Source organism: Culex quinquefasciatus, chromosome 2 (assembly GCF_015732765.1).
Source record: "Culex quinquefasciatus strain JHB chromosome 2, VPISU_Cqui_1.0_pri_paternal, whole genome shotgun sequence".
In the NCBI taxonomy this organism is placed as follows: domain Eukaryota; kingdom Metazoa; phylum Arthropoda; class Insecta; order Diptera; family Culicidae; genus Culex; species Culex quinquefasciatus.
In genome coordinates, this window is record NC_051862.1 from 135,729,683 (window position 1) to 135,742,629 (window position 12,947).

The following is a 12,947-nucleotide window of genomic DNA, read 5'->3' on the forward strand; positions in this document are numbered from 1 at the left end:
TGCATTCTAACAATCGTTTATTTTCTTTAACTGGATTGCCAACAGAGTTTTTTTTTTATATTCTAAAAAGTTATGCTGAAATGATTACTGTACTTTTGAAGGCATCAAATCACAGCAACTTGAATCTTAGTGTAATTTGTAGTACTTTTATGACTCTCACTTTCATTTTTAATACATTTGTTCAGTAATACTCTAATACATTTTCTACTTTAGAATATCTATAAAAATATCTCAACAATATCTATAAAAATTGTATACAAATTATGTTTTATATAAAATCTTGATTATGGCCAATAGTTTATGGCATACTTGTTGCTGATTTCGTGGATTGTATGACACAGTTGAAATTCACTACTTTAAAATATTTTACAAAATTGAGCCTCTAATATCTACTAACTATTCTACATTTAAATCCCTGATTTACAAACACTCTACCTCACTATTGTACATCTCCTCAAAAATATTTCAACTTGTTCGCATTCACGTCCGGATAAAACGTCCCGGTGGTCTTTACCAGCGAAATCGAGTCCTTCGCTGCTGCTGCTGCCACTTGCTGCGGCGGCAACGGTGGCATAACCAGCGGCACTGGTTGGTACATCAGCGGAACTTCCTGGGGATACACTCCACCTCGAAAAGGTGGCTGATGCAACGTCAAACTGGGCGGAAACGTCAGCGTAAGCGGCTTTTCCGGCTCTTTCGCCTGACACTCGTGCTCCTTGATGTCCGCAAACGTCTCGAACAGGTTGTTGCAAACCACACACTTAAGGTGATTGCGGGGCTAAAATGAGAGGGGAAGTTGTTAGGAATTGTTGGAAATCATATTAAATTTGAAGCTTACCTTCTCCCTGTTAGATAGATCCATTTCGTGAGTCACGGTAGCGCTCGGTTCCACCTTGATCTCGCGCATGTGCTTCTCCAGAATTTGGGAAAAGCCTCCAAAATCAGGCGTTCCGAAGAGGGAAGACATTGGCGCCGCCGGCTCCATTGGGTAGAACCCTTTCGGAGGACTCCGCCTGTCTTCATGCGTCTTCAACGTAGAAAAATCTTTCCGGAACCGCAACTCAACCTCGGGAACCATCGCCGTCGGTTCCTTGCTCGTGTCCGCTGCTGGCTTGGAATCCGCCTTCTCCAACTTGAAGCTGGTGAAGATTGCTTGCGGGGAGTCCTGGACCTGTTTTGGGGGGAGTGGGATGCTGGTAAGATTCCGGAATCCGAGAGACAGATCTTGTGATGGTGGTCGATGTGTTCGGAAAGGTCATGCGGACACAGAGTTTGAGTGGTTCTTTTTTTTGGAAATGTTAGTAAAGAGAAAGGATAGGTCTTCTCTCCTGGAGAAAGGAAAAATCGGGGTTAGATCAAACAGATATTTACAGATGAGTGAGGTTATGAACGGTAAAAGACTTTAGTTACTTACATTGTTGTAAACCTCCATCACGTGATTCTTCCGTGGACGACCTCGCTTGCGGTTGAACAGCGTCTTGCTTGAGGTGAACTGCAGAAAGTTCGAGCTTTCCAGCATGTTCTTCTGTCGATCCGTTTGAGACGAACCTGCTTCCGACGACGATTCTCCCAAGCCGGAATCATCCTTCTTCAGCAATCGATAGTCCACCGAAGGATTCGATAGGAGTTTAGACTTGCTTAAGGTGGAGACGTTGAAGAACGGTGCTTCCTGACTCGTCGAAGCCGGAGGTTCTTCCAGCAGCCTTCGTTTCAGCGGTGGTTGATCGGCAAACCCCCGCGGCAAGCTGGACAGCGGACTAGTTTGACCAGCAGCTGCTGCGGACTCGGCGGCGGCGTTAGCATCTATCGTGGCACGTTCACCCAAATGGCACGTTTCTTCGTTGAATTTGTACAACTGCTTGAGGTACTCCTCCCCAAGCTCAGCCTGCGCAAGCTTCCTCAACCCGTCCACATTCTCTGGCGCCAGAACCTGCTCGTAGCTCATACTTTGCAGCATCTGCATCCTCATGTGCAGCATCATCTGCAGGGGCAACGCCCGGAACGTCAGCTCCGACATGATGGCCAACAACTCAAGCACCGGATTCCTCGGGACAACCGGATCCACCAGCGACGGAGACACCTCCTCATCTTCCCTCACCACCATCGGCGGTGAACCACCCTCCTCGCCCCTCCCAGATCCCGGAAACGAACCACCAAACTTGGACAGCAAACTCCGCGCCATCTGGTACTTCCGGTAGTCGACCTCGGTGTCCATGCGTTCGTGTTTGCGCTTGTGGCTCAGCAACTGGCCGCTCGAGTGCAGCACGTAGTGGCAGTTCTCGTGCATACAGTGGATGTGGTTGCACACGCGTGAAAAGCGACAGTTTTTGTACGAGCAGTCCTCCGATTTAAGGAACTTTTTGTACCCATCGCGCAGCAGCATCTCGTCCTTGAGGTGGTACGTTTTGTGCTTTTCTGGAAGGGGGGAAAATTGAATTTGGTTTAATTATTTGCCAATTTACGTTCGGAAAAAGAAAAAAAATGCATAATAATTAAGGAAAAATATTATTTTTTCAATTCAGAAATTCAAGGAAATTTCAGAATTTCCCAGGTTTTAAAATCCCGAGAAAATCATTTTTAAAGACTGTCTTGAATTTTGTAAAATTTCGCAAACAGTCATTAGTAGGAAAATAAACAAAAAAAAAAAATTCATACCTCTTGCAAATTTTTTTTTAATTATCTTGAATTAAAAAAAGTTCTTTGCAGGGAAAGAAAAAACATCGCCAAGATTATTGACAACATATGTTTTAAATTATTAAAAAAAATCTTAAAATTTTCAGCCGCAAAATTATTAGACTTATATTGTTCAAAAAAGTTTATGGATCATTTTGACAAAAATTGAAGTATTTTTTTTTCTTTTTGAATGGACATTTTCAATCGGAATTAAATTAAAATGTGGTAACGAATGTTCATACATAGGTTTAAGTCACCCTAATTATAATAAAAAAAAAACAACAACAACACACCAAAACGAAACTATTGGCACTACGCCCCCCGGGGCATGGCCTTCCTCTAACGTGGGATTTCTGCTCCAGCGCCTCTGACGAGACAGGAGAAACCGGGACCGACGTTTTACTTCACCATCCGATAGAAGCTCAGTGGATAAGGCGGGAATCGAACCCGCGTCTCATAGCATCATCGGGATCCGCAGCCGAAGCCGCTACCCCTGCGCCAACAACACACCAACAAAATGTAAATTAATTTTTTTTTACTATCTCTCTCACCCTTAAATTTATGTGCAAAGCAATAATTCCCATAATTTCATTAATTAATTTGTAAAAAATGCATAGTCTGAGACATTACACAAATTACTGCATACTTATTTATGCATAAAAAAGGATTTTTTTTTAAAATGAACATAATAAAGTTTAATACTGAAAAAATATGTGTTTAAGAGCGAGTTTTTCACCAATGTGTAACAGGTCGTATCGAGGTGCTCCGATTTGGATGAAACTTTCAGCGTTTGTTTGTCTATACATGAGATGAACTCATGCCAAATATGAGCCCTCTACGACTCAGGGAAGTGGGGTAAAACGGGCTTTGAATTTTGAGGTTGAAAAAACATAACAAATATTAAAATTGCTCGCATTTCCGTAAAACTTTACCAATTCCAACTCTCTTAGATGAATTCGAAAGGTCTTTTGAAGCCCTTTAAAATGTGCCATAGACATCCAGGATTGGTTTGACTTTTTCTCTTAGCTTTTGCAAATTACTGTCAAAAATTGATTTTTTTAATACCTTAATATCTTTTTGCAACAGCCTCCAACACCCATACTCCCATAGACAAAAGATAGGTAATTTCATGCACTATAAGTCTATGGTATTAACTTTTTGGCCAATCGCAGTTTTTCTCATAGTTTTTAGGTTTTTCTATAACAAACATTTTACAACGTTAGTTTTTCCCCTGTAGGCCGCCATAGCGGCACTTTTTGGTCTCTATTTTATCATATTCGGAATCCTCGGACAATTTCACGTAAGTTAGAAGTATTGGAGTTGTACATTTAAACTCCATTTCCATTGAAATTTTGAAGTTTTTAGAAAAAAATATTAGCAACTGCCGCAGGCACCATTTATATTTTAAATATTTCAGATAATATCGAATCACTCAGAATATTTAACCCTATTTTTTTTTAATTTTCTATCAATTATTTCGACATAATTCGACATGTAAATGATCAAATTTGTTTTTTATATCAGTTTTCATTTTTAATTAATTTTTTTATTTTATTTATTTATTTTATTTATTTTATAATTTTTGGCATTGACTGCATCCTCCAATGTTACTTCAGTAGTCAAATCAAGAACAATAAAATAAATAAATTACATACTCTTTTAATTGTGAAACATTTCACTGAAACTTTTCCTTGGGCGTCCTATGCAACGGGAATGCATTTCAGAAATTTATGGTTGTGAATTCTTTTAATCCCAGCAAATTGTTAGAGACAAAAAGAATGCATTTCACTAAAATTTAGTCCAAATTTGAGCGATACATAAGTTAAAACAAGTGTTCTTATTTTGAATCAGCCGGAGTTGCATTGTTAATTTTATTTTGGTTAACCGCGGTGGACTTTCTTGAAATAATTCGTTGGCGCCGAACTGTCAAAAAATGATCGCGGTAGATCGCGGTGGATATTTTCTACCACAGTTTTTTGTATGATCAATGTAGTAGATGTTTTGGTGGATTTTCTACAGTTTGAATTATTTCAAGAAAATCCACCGCGGAAAGAAATCATTTTAAGAGGCAGTATTTGTTGATTCTGCTCGGTTTGTTCTAGAGGTCGTATCGAGGTGCTCCGATTTGGATGAAACTTTCAGCGTTTGTTTGTCTATGCATGAGATGAACTCATGTTAAATATGAGCCCTCTACGACCAAGGGAAGTGGGGTAAAACGGGCATTGAAGTTTGAGGTACAAAACACATGAAAAATCTTAAAATTGCTCGCATTTCCGTAAAACTTCATCAATTCCAACTCTCTTAGATGCATTCGAATGGTCTTTTGAAGCCCTTCAAAATGTGCTATAGACATCCAGGATTGGTTTGACTTTTTCTCATAGCTTTTGCAAATTACTGTTAAAAATGGATTTTTTTAAAACCTTGATATCTTTTTGCAACAGCCTCCAACACCCATACTCCCATAGGTCAAATGATAGGTAATTACATGGACTATAAGCCTACGTTGTTAACTTTTTGGCCAATCGCAGTTTTTCTCATAGTTTTACGATTTTTCTAGAACAAACATTTTACAACGTTAGTTTTTGCTCTGTAGGCCAAGAAGACGGCACTTTTTGGTCTCAATTTTTAGTCCATGTAATTACCTATCATTTGACCTATGGGAGTATGGGTGTTGGAGGCTGCTGCAAAAAGATATTAAGGTTTTAAAAAAATCCATTTTTAACAGTAATTTGCAAAAGCTATGAGAAAAAGTCAAACCAATCCTGGATGTCTATAGCACATTTTGAAGGGCTTCAAAAGACCTTTCGAGTGCATCTAAGAAAACTGGAATTGATGAAGTTTTACGGAAATGCGAGCAATTTTAAGATTTTTCATGTTTTTTGGACCTCAAACTTCAATGCCCGTTTTACCCCACTTCCCTTCGTCGTAGAGGGCTCATATTTGTCATGAGTTCATCTCATGTATAGACAAACAAACCCTGAAAGTTTCATCCAAATCGGAGCACCTCGATACGACCTGTTTCACATCGGTGAAAAACTCGCTCTTAACAAAAATCTGATAAAAAATGTTGCATGCATTCTTTTACAGTTGCCATTCAATCAATTGTAATTTACCAAAACAACATTTTACATTTTGTGTGATTGCCTCGTTCAAAGAGATTTGAGTTGTATTGTTGATCTTACCATTTTGGTGAATTTTCTGGAACATTTCATCGCACAAATTAAATGGTGCATGTTAGACTGACGTTTGGCAAAAAAGTGTCGATTCCCGCCAAACTTTTCACCAACATGACATGAGAAACCTTACCGATGAAACATTTTAAAACAATCTACCAAAATTGTAAGTTGTAAATTGTAAATTGTAACAAAATGTTAAGCAAAACAAACTAGTCAGTCACTACGAGCCGTTGGCTCATTGGCAAATAAACGATTAATAATAATAATAATAATAACAATACAAGTTTGTAATTCCTTGAATTTTTTTTAAATTTTTTTCTGTATGTTTTTGAAATAAATCTTCAAATAAGTCCAATAAGTCCAACTTTTCAGCAATTGTATCAAAAAATAATATTTTTCGACAATGACACAGACGCCAAACTAAACCTTGAACCTTGTCGTGAAATATTATCTTTTCAGAATTTATTTTGTATTTTTTAGGTCGGAAAGTAAAGACATTCTAGGAATCTGGGATGATTTTCAAGATGTGAAAAAAAGTTCAAAAATCAAATAATTTTCAAATAAAAACCATAAACTTACGGTAGGCCATAACCCATTTAGTTTTTAGTATTGTTGATATTTTGAGGAATAAAGGCTATGTAACTTTCGAAATAAATGATTAAATTAATCCCAACTTACCCATATCAGCCTTGTTTTTGAAGGTGTACTTGCAGTTCTCCCGCCTGCAGTGAAAGTGCGTCGTTTTCTGCCCCTTGAACACACAATGGTCCGTGTTGCACTCTTCGGTGGCCCTAAACCGTTGAAACCTACGAATAAAAGACACAATTCAAAAATCCTCCTACACTAATGAATGACCAACGCTCTTACCCATTCTTCACGATGGCCTCGTGCTTCCGGTGGTAGTTGGCGTGCATCTGCACGTCGCTCGTACTAATGTACACCTTGTCGCAGTTGTCGTGCACGCAGTGGTAGTGGGTGTGCTTGTGGTTGTGCTGACAGTGCCCGTACTGGATGCTGCAGTCGTCCGACGAGGAAAACCGATAGAAGCCATACTTGAGTGACTCCTTGCGCTTCTTGTGCCACTTGAGGTGCCGAATGATTTCGTACTTCTTGTACAGGACCTTGCCCCGGCAAAACGTGTCGTAGCAGTGGAAGTGCTCGTGCAGGTTCTCGTACTGGCACTTTTCACTGTTGCAGTCGTAGCCGGAAGCGTACCGCTGGATGAGACCGTAGTTGTCTGCGGGAAGAAAGGGGAGAAAGAGAAACTTCTTTATTACTTCTGGTAAAAGTTTCGAACGGAATTTTTCAAATTTATTCACCACCACCACCTCAACCGGCTGCACTGCTCAACTTGATCAAAGAAGTGCTTCCGGTGGTAATAAATGAAGAAACGTGTAATAATTAGTGTGCGAACTTTGTCCGGGGTATCAGCGAGCAAAATGGCTTGCAGCCAGAGAAGCCAAACTAGCAGCGTAGAGTAATAATGGGGGTAGTTTTGAGCAGTTTATGAGGGAAAAGTTTTGCCAGCTAATGAATTCTTCAAACTAGCCATTCAAGGCTAACGGTGCGCGTAGAGCGCGTCGAGGAAAGGATTGCGTGAAGAACGAACAGAGAAGTGAAATATTTCAATGGCGTGGAATGCGCCGAAATGTATGCTCGATGAATGCACGTGGTGAGACCCGAGTTGTTTGGGATAATAAAATGAAAATAGAAATTAAAAAACGAAAATTAATTTTCAATTTATGAGGACTTTGTGGCAATTCAATTGAAATCTTTATTAAACAAATTTAGATTTTTTTTGTTATTTTAAAAGAGCAGCTGGGTAATTATCTACCAACTCACACGAATTCGGGAAAAGTTGCCCAGACCCCGCTTCGATTTGCGTGAAACTTTGTCCAAAGGGGTAACTTTTGCCCCTGATCACGAATCCGAGGTCCATTTTTTGATACCTCGTGACGGAGGGGCGGTACCACTTTCATTTTTGAACATGTGAAAAAAGAGGTGTTTTTCAATAATTTGCGGCCTGAAACGGTGATGAGATAGAAATTTGGTGTCAAAGGGACTTTTATGTAAAATTAGACGCCCGATTTATCATTGACATTTTTGAAAAAATGTTTTTTAAGGGTTCAATCCCATTTAAAATTGAAGGGCGGAGCGCCAGCTCCTGTTATGTCCAATCAAGCTCATAATTGGGATTTGGGCTCAGTATGCCCACCGGAACAAACCCCTGAATGCCAGCCAAAAAGTCATTTTTGTTACACTCTAATGCATAGTCTCAACATTTCAATGCAAAAAGTGTTTTAAAATGCATTTTACACTAGTTCAGTTGTTTTGCAAGCATTATTTTTCAAAAAATGTAAGTTTTGACGAAAACAAAAGTTTTTACGATAAAAAACTTTTCGCGATAGCGAACATCGAAAATTATCAATAATTCAGGTGATTTTTAAATCAACCCAAACATGCTAAAAATGATACTAAACGAAGGGAAATGCACTTTAAATTGATTTCAGCTGATTGCACATAAATCTCCATTTCAATTCCTCTGATTTTTCAAGCCAAATTATAAAGGGGTGGGGAGGGAAGGTGAGGAAAAGAATTAAATAAAATTTGTACCAGCCTAATAAAATGCAAAAAATAATCGAAGTCTTAGAATTCAAAATCTATTTAAATCGAAATGAATTCATTAGTATTATTTCAAAACCATCTATTTCTAAAAAGTCTCCAGATTTGTCCAATATAAAAAGTATTTCAAATTGCTAAAAGCCTACTTTCATACATTTGATTGGTACTTGACTCTTAAAATAAAATGTAACCGTAACCTTTTGTGTCCCTTTTTGTCGTATCATATTTCATGTGTGGCCCTTCACAATCTTTATACAACTCAATTCGATGAAACAACTATAAAACAACCTTGTCGAAACCTTGATCAACCTTCAATTACACCGATTTCGTTCAGTCTCAGCCGAAACAATCCAAATCCCCCAGCAGGACCTCTCATTATTGTCCGCAAGTTGGGTCAAATCCAGCCAAATGTAAAACCCTTCACCGCGTGCGTGCTCCTATCGTGTACCACTTAAATTGAACAAAATAATACAAATCTATTCATTCAACGAGACACACACAAAAAAAAAACAACAACAGCAAGTAACTTGACCCACAAGCCGTTCCGAGCGGCCACGAACCCGGCTCTAGTCGTACGGTCTGTTTTCAAGTTCAAGAAGTCGACAGCGACCTTCATCTGCTCGACTCCGGCTCTCGCGCGCTCGGTGGTGGGATTGCTCCCGAAACCAGATCAACTGCCGTGCGCCACTCTTTTATCAAATCATTAGATCAAAAAGTCAGCCAAAAAACATCTAAATCATTCACTAATCGAAGGCTCCGCAGCCTAGCGGCTATGGAGAAGCGTGGAGACGCCAAATAATATATCTTTAGCGGGGCCAGGGAAGAGGGGAAACCGAGAAGAGAAGCGAGAGACCTCTGCGAAGCTGGGGCCACTGTTTGGTCCTGTGGCTCACCGCCGCCGCCGTGCCGAGCATAACCGATTCCAAACTCCGAACGCAATAACATGTTTTCATGCTCTCTTTCTTCTAAGAGGTGGTGGGACCGTTTCGGTTGGGAGCTTTTGTGACAGGGATGCCAGATTGAACAATGATTTGGAATGGTTTGAATTGAAGAGCATAATCTCTTCAAAACTTTCTGCACAGATTTTTTGGTTATTTTTAGAATTTTACATGTTTTCATTAATGCTTCAAATATCTCTTGTTAAAAAAAAGGTCCAATAAACAAAATTTCAAATTTTTAATTTTTAGGTGTTTGTGAAACCGTCTTGTGTAAGAGATATTCAAAAACAACCAAAAAGCTAAAAAAAATATGGGTTTTACTCATTTAACTTGTTAAAAAAAACTCCAGATTTGATTTCTCTTATTTTAAAATTCAATCACCCACAACAAGTTTAATTACAAAATTAAGCATAACTTTTGCATTATTTGAATTAACCCAAAAACAAATCGCAAAGAGCTGTTTAAACCTCAACCCTTAATCGCCCAGAGTAAAAAAGAAATATTTTGGTTTTTTATTACTTTTCACTGAAATCGGTGTGTTTTTTCGAGAACATTAAAATTATAAATGCGGCAAGTCTGATATTTGGCACCATGAAAGAAGGGCTCTTTCCCAATATTCTACGGCATCAAAATATCAGGGCTCTTTGTTTTTTAAAGATTTTTTTTTTATTTTTTAGGAATTTTCTTCAGAAAAACCACTCAAAATCGATTGATTTATATACATACAGCAATTCCCCACGAAAACAGCATGATTCGAAAAAAAAGTTTTCGTCGATTTTCGCAAAAACCACTTTTTTCAAAAAATCATATCTCCGTGCCATTTTATCCGATTTTAGCTGTCCTAGACGCAAAAGAAAGGTTATTAGTTTGGCTATTTGGGAAAAATAGTAAGTAGTTTCAAAAATCTAGCTTAACATTTGAAAAGGTTGTATGAAAACATAAAATGCTGTTTTGAAGGTCTCGGGACCAAAGAGTCTATGTCTGAAAATATTTTTATCGGATTCCTCGGAAAATTTCACATAACATATCAAAAAATGGTGAAGTTATGTTTTCGATACTCTGAGATACGATTTTTTGAAAATAAAAACTGGGTTTTTCGATGCGTCACGCGCAAAAATGGGAAAATGACAAAAACGGCAAAAAATCGACTTTTTTCACTAAAACTGCGATAACTTTAAAATGTCAGCAATGATCTATACATGTTAGGGTACCAAAATTTTCGTAATTGAAAGACGCAACTTTTGGTACCATAACATCTATGGGTCATCGCTGAAATTTTAAAGTTATCGCAATTTTAGTGAAAAAAGTCGATTTTTTCCCGTTTTCGTCATTTTCTGATTTTTGCGCGTGGCGCGTCGAAAAACCCAGTTTTTATTTTCAAAAAATCGTATCTCAGAGTATGGAAAACATAACTTCACCATTTTTTGATATGTTATGTAAAAATTTCCGAGGAATCTGCTAAAAATATTTTCAGACATAGGCTCTTTGGTCCCGAGACCTTCAAAACAGCATTTTAAGTTTTCATACGACCTTTTCAAATGTTAAGCTAGGTTTTTGAAACTACTTACTATTTTTCCCAAATAGCCAAACTAATCATCTTTCTTTTGCGTCTAGGACAGCTAAAATCGGATAAAATGGCGCGGAGACATGATTTTTTGAAAAAAGTGGTTTTTGCGAAAATCGACGAAAATTGCCATTTTTTTAACCACCCTAACACGGCGTAGGTCACCCTAATGGCCAAACAAAAAAATACGGGTCTAATTATTTCGGCCAAGGATCCCCCAGAAAAATTTTGAGCCCGATCGGAGAACTTTATTTTCGAATCATGCTGTTTTCGTGGGGAATTGCTGCATATTTATCAAATTTCTTATGAATATGCCTTGAATGAATCTAAACTACAATTTGACAAATATTTGGTCATCAATAAAAAGTGTCCGAAACAAATCTAGTAGTTTAATAGCTTTCTTTGAAAATACCACAAAATCAAAACTGGCGGACCAAGACGACCGATTTTTCTTTGCACAATTTGTTATGAAAATACAACCCGGATATAAGTTTGAGAATTTAACAATGCTAAATAGTGCGTCCATTCCGGGACTTCCCGGGATTTTCTCAACTAGGAATACCCGAATCCCGGGAATTATTATATTTTGTCCCGGGAATCCCCGAAATTGAGAAAAAATATCAAATTTCGGTTTGGAAATTCAAATTTGGTTGTGGAAGATGAACAGTTATACAAAATACTAAATTGTTTTATTCAGCATGTATAAGAAAAAATCAGTATTGATTCAAAAATCATAACTCGGTCAAAGATTTTTTGCACAACCTGGAAATTTCTGAAAAGTTGGCATTTTAGGGTACAAACATATCAAAAAATAAAAAAAATAGTGTTTTTTGCAAATCAAGTTTTAGTAACAAAAAGTTAAATTAAAAATCACTAAAAAAATTTACCGTGTATCATTTTTTTCAGTGTAGTTCTTATTCATACCTACAACTTTGCAAAAGACACCAAATCGATCAAAAAATTCGTTCAAAAGATACAGATTTCTGAATTTTCATACATCATTTTTGTATGGACAGCTGCCAAATTTGTATGGAAAATTATATGGACAAACTAATGATGCAAAATGGCTTCTTTGGGAATACCGAAGGCACCAAAAAAAATCAGCCGGATTAAAAAATACAAAAATTTAAATTAAAGACAAAGACCGATTTCGTCCAGAATTGCTCATTTCTGTGTGCATGAGTCACAACAAACATCCAAAGGCTCATTCTTATGCAAAATTTACTGAGCTTTAAAAAAATATATTCAAAAGCACACAATTAAGTATTAGAAGTGAAAACTTCGAAAAACTGGTCAAAAATGGTCAAAATCGTCACCTTTTTAATAAACTTTTTCGTATAATTCTGATAACTTGCAAAGAATACATGCAAACCCCTTATTATGTATATTGTCTGCTCTATAACTTTGTAGAACATGGTTACACTTTGAAAAGTAACCCTGAAAAGTTACAGAAAACACGTTTTCTTAATGAAAAAATGACCCTTCTGGGTTATAACAGATTCGAAAAGAACATTAAATTTCCCATAAAATGACATATCTCACGATTTTTTACAGTTGAGTAACGGGAGAAGGCAGCGATGATGAAAAAACGTTTCTTTCGGAATTTTGAGTACACTATCAAATCGAGCGTCCAATTTTACATAAAAGCCTTTTTGACACAAAATTTCTATCTCTTCATGGTTTCGAGCAAACAACAAATCACTGAAAAACATGTCTTACTAAAAATCCTGAAATATTAGCAACAGCCTTATTAAAATTCTTCTAAAGCGATTGAAACAACCAACCTAAATTTTTCTGATGAATTCCCAAATTCCACAAAATCAAAACGTCTGGCATCCCAACCATCTCTCAACTTGAGCAACTTCAAACGATGACGACCAAAGTGTTCTATTAAAATCTACATCATGCGCTCATCGAGTAGAAATAGAAAGAAATGGCGAAAGAGTCCCATCATTGGACAGACAAAAAAAAGTT

General features: G+C 37.5%; 1 protein-coding gene across 3 annotated transcripts in view; it reads right to left on the reverse strand.

Annotated features, from left to right (window-relative positions):
- The window catches only part of LOC6038621, a 50,777-nt gene continuing 37,830 nt past the window's right edge, over positions 1-12,947 (reverse strand). For all 3 annotated transcript variants that reach the window (XM_038257368.1, XM_038257367.1, XM_038257366.1), the window contains exons 3-7: positions 6,717-7,086; positions 6,528-6,655; positions 1,415-2,415; positions 839-1,171; positions 1-778 (exon numbers count right to left, since the gene is read on the reverse strand). In XM_038257368.1, coding sequence (XP_038113296.1) covers positions 455-778; positions 839-1,171; positions 1,415-2,415; positions 6,528-6,655; positions 6,717-7,086 — 2,156 coding nt within the window. In that variant the 3' untranslated portion in view covers positions 1-454. The remainder of the gene's footprint in view (positions 779-838; positions 1,172-1,414; positions 2,416-6,527; positions 6,656-6,716; positions 7,087-12,947) is intronic.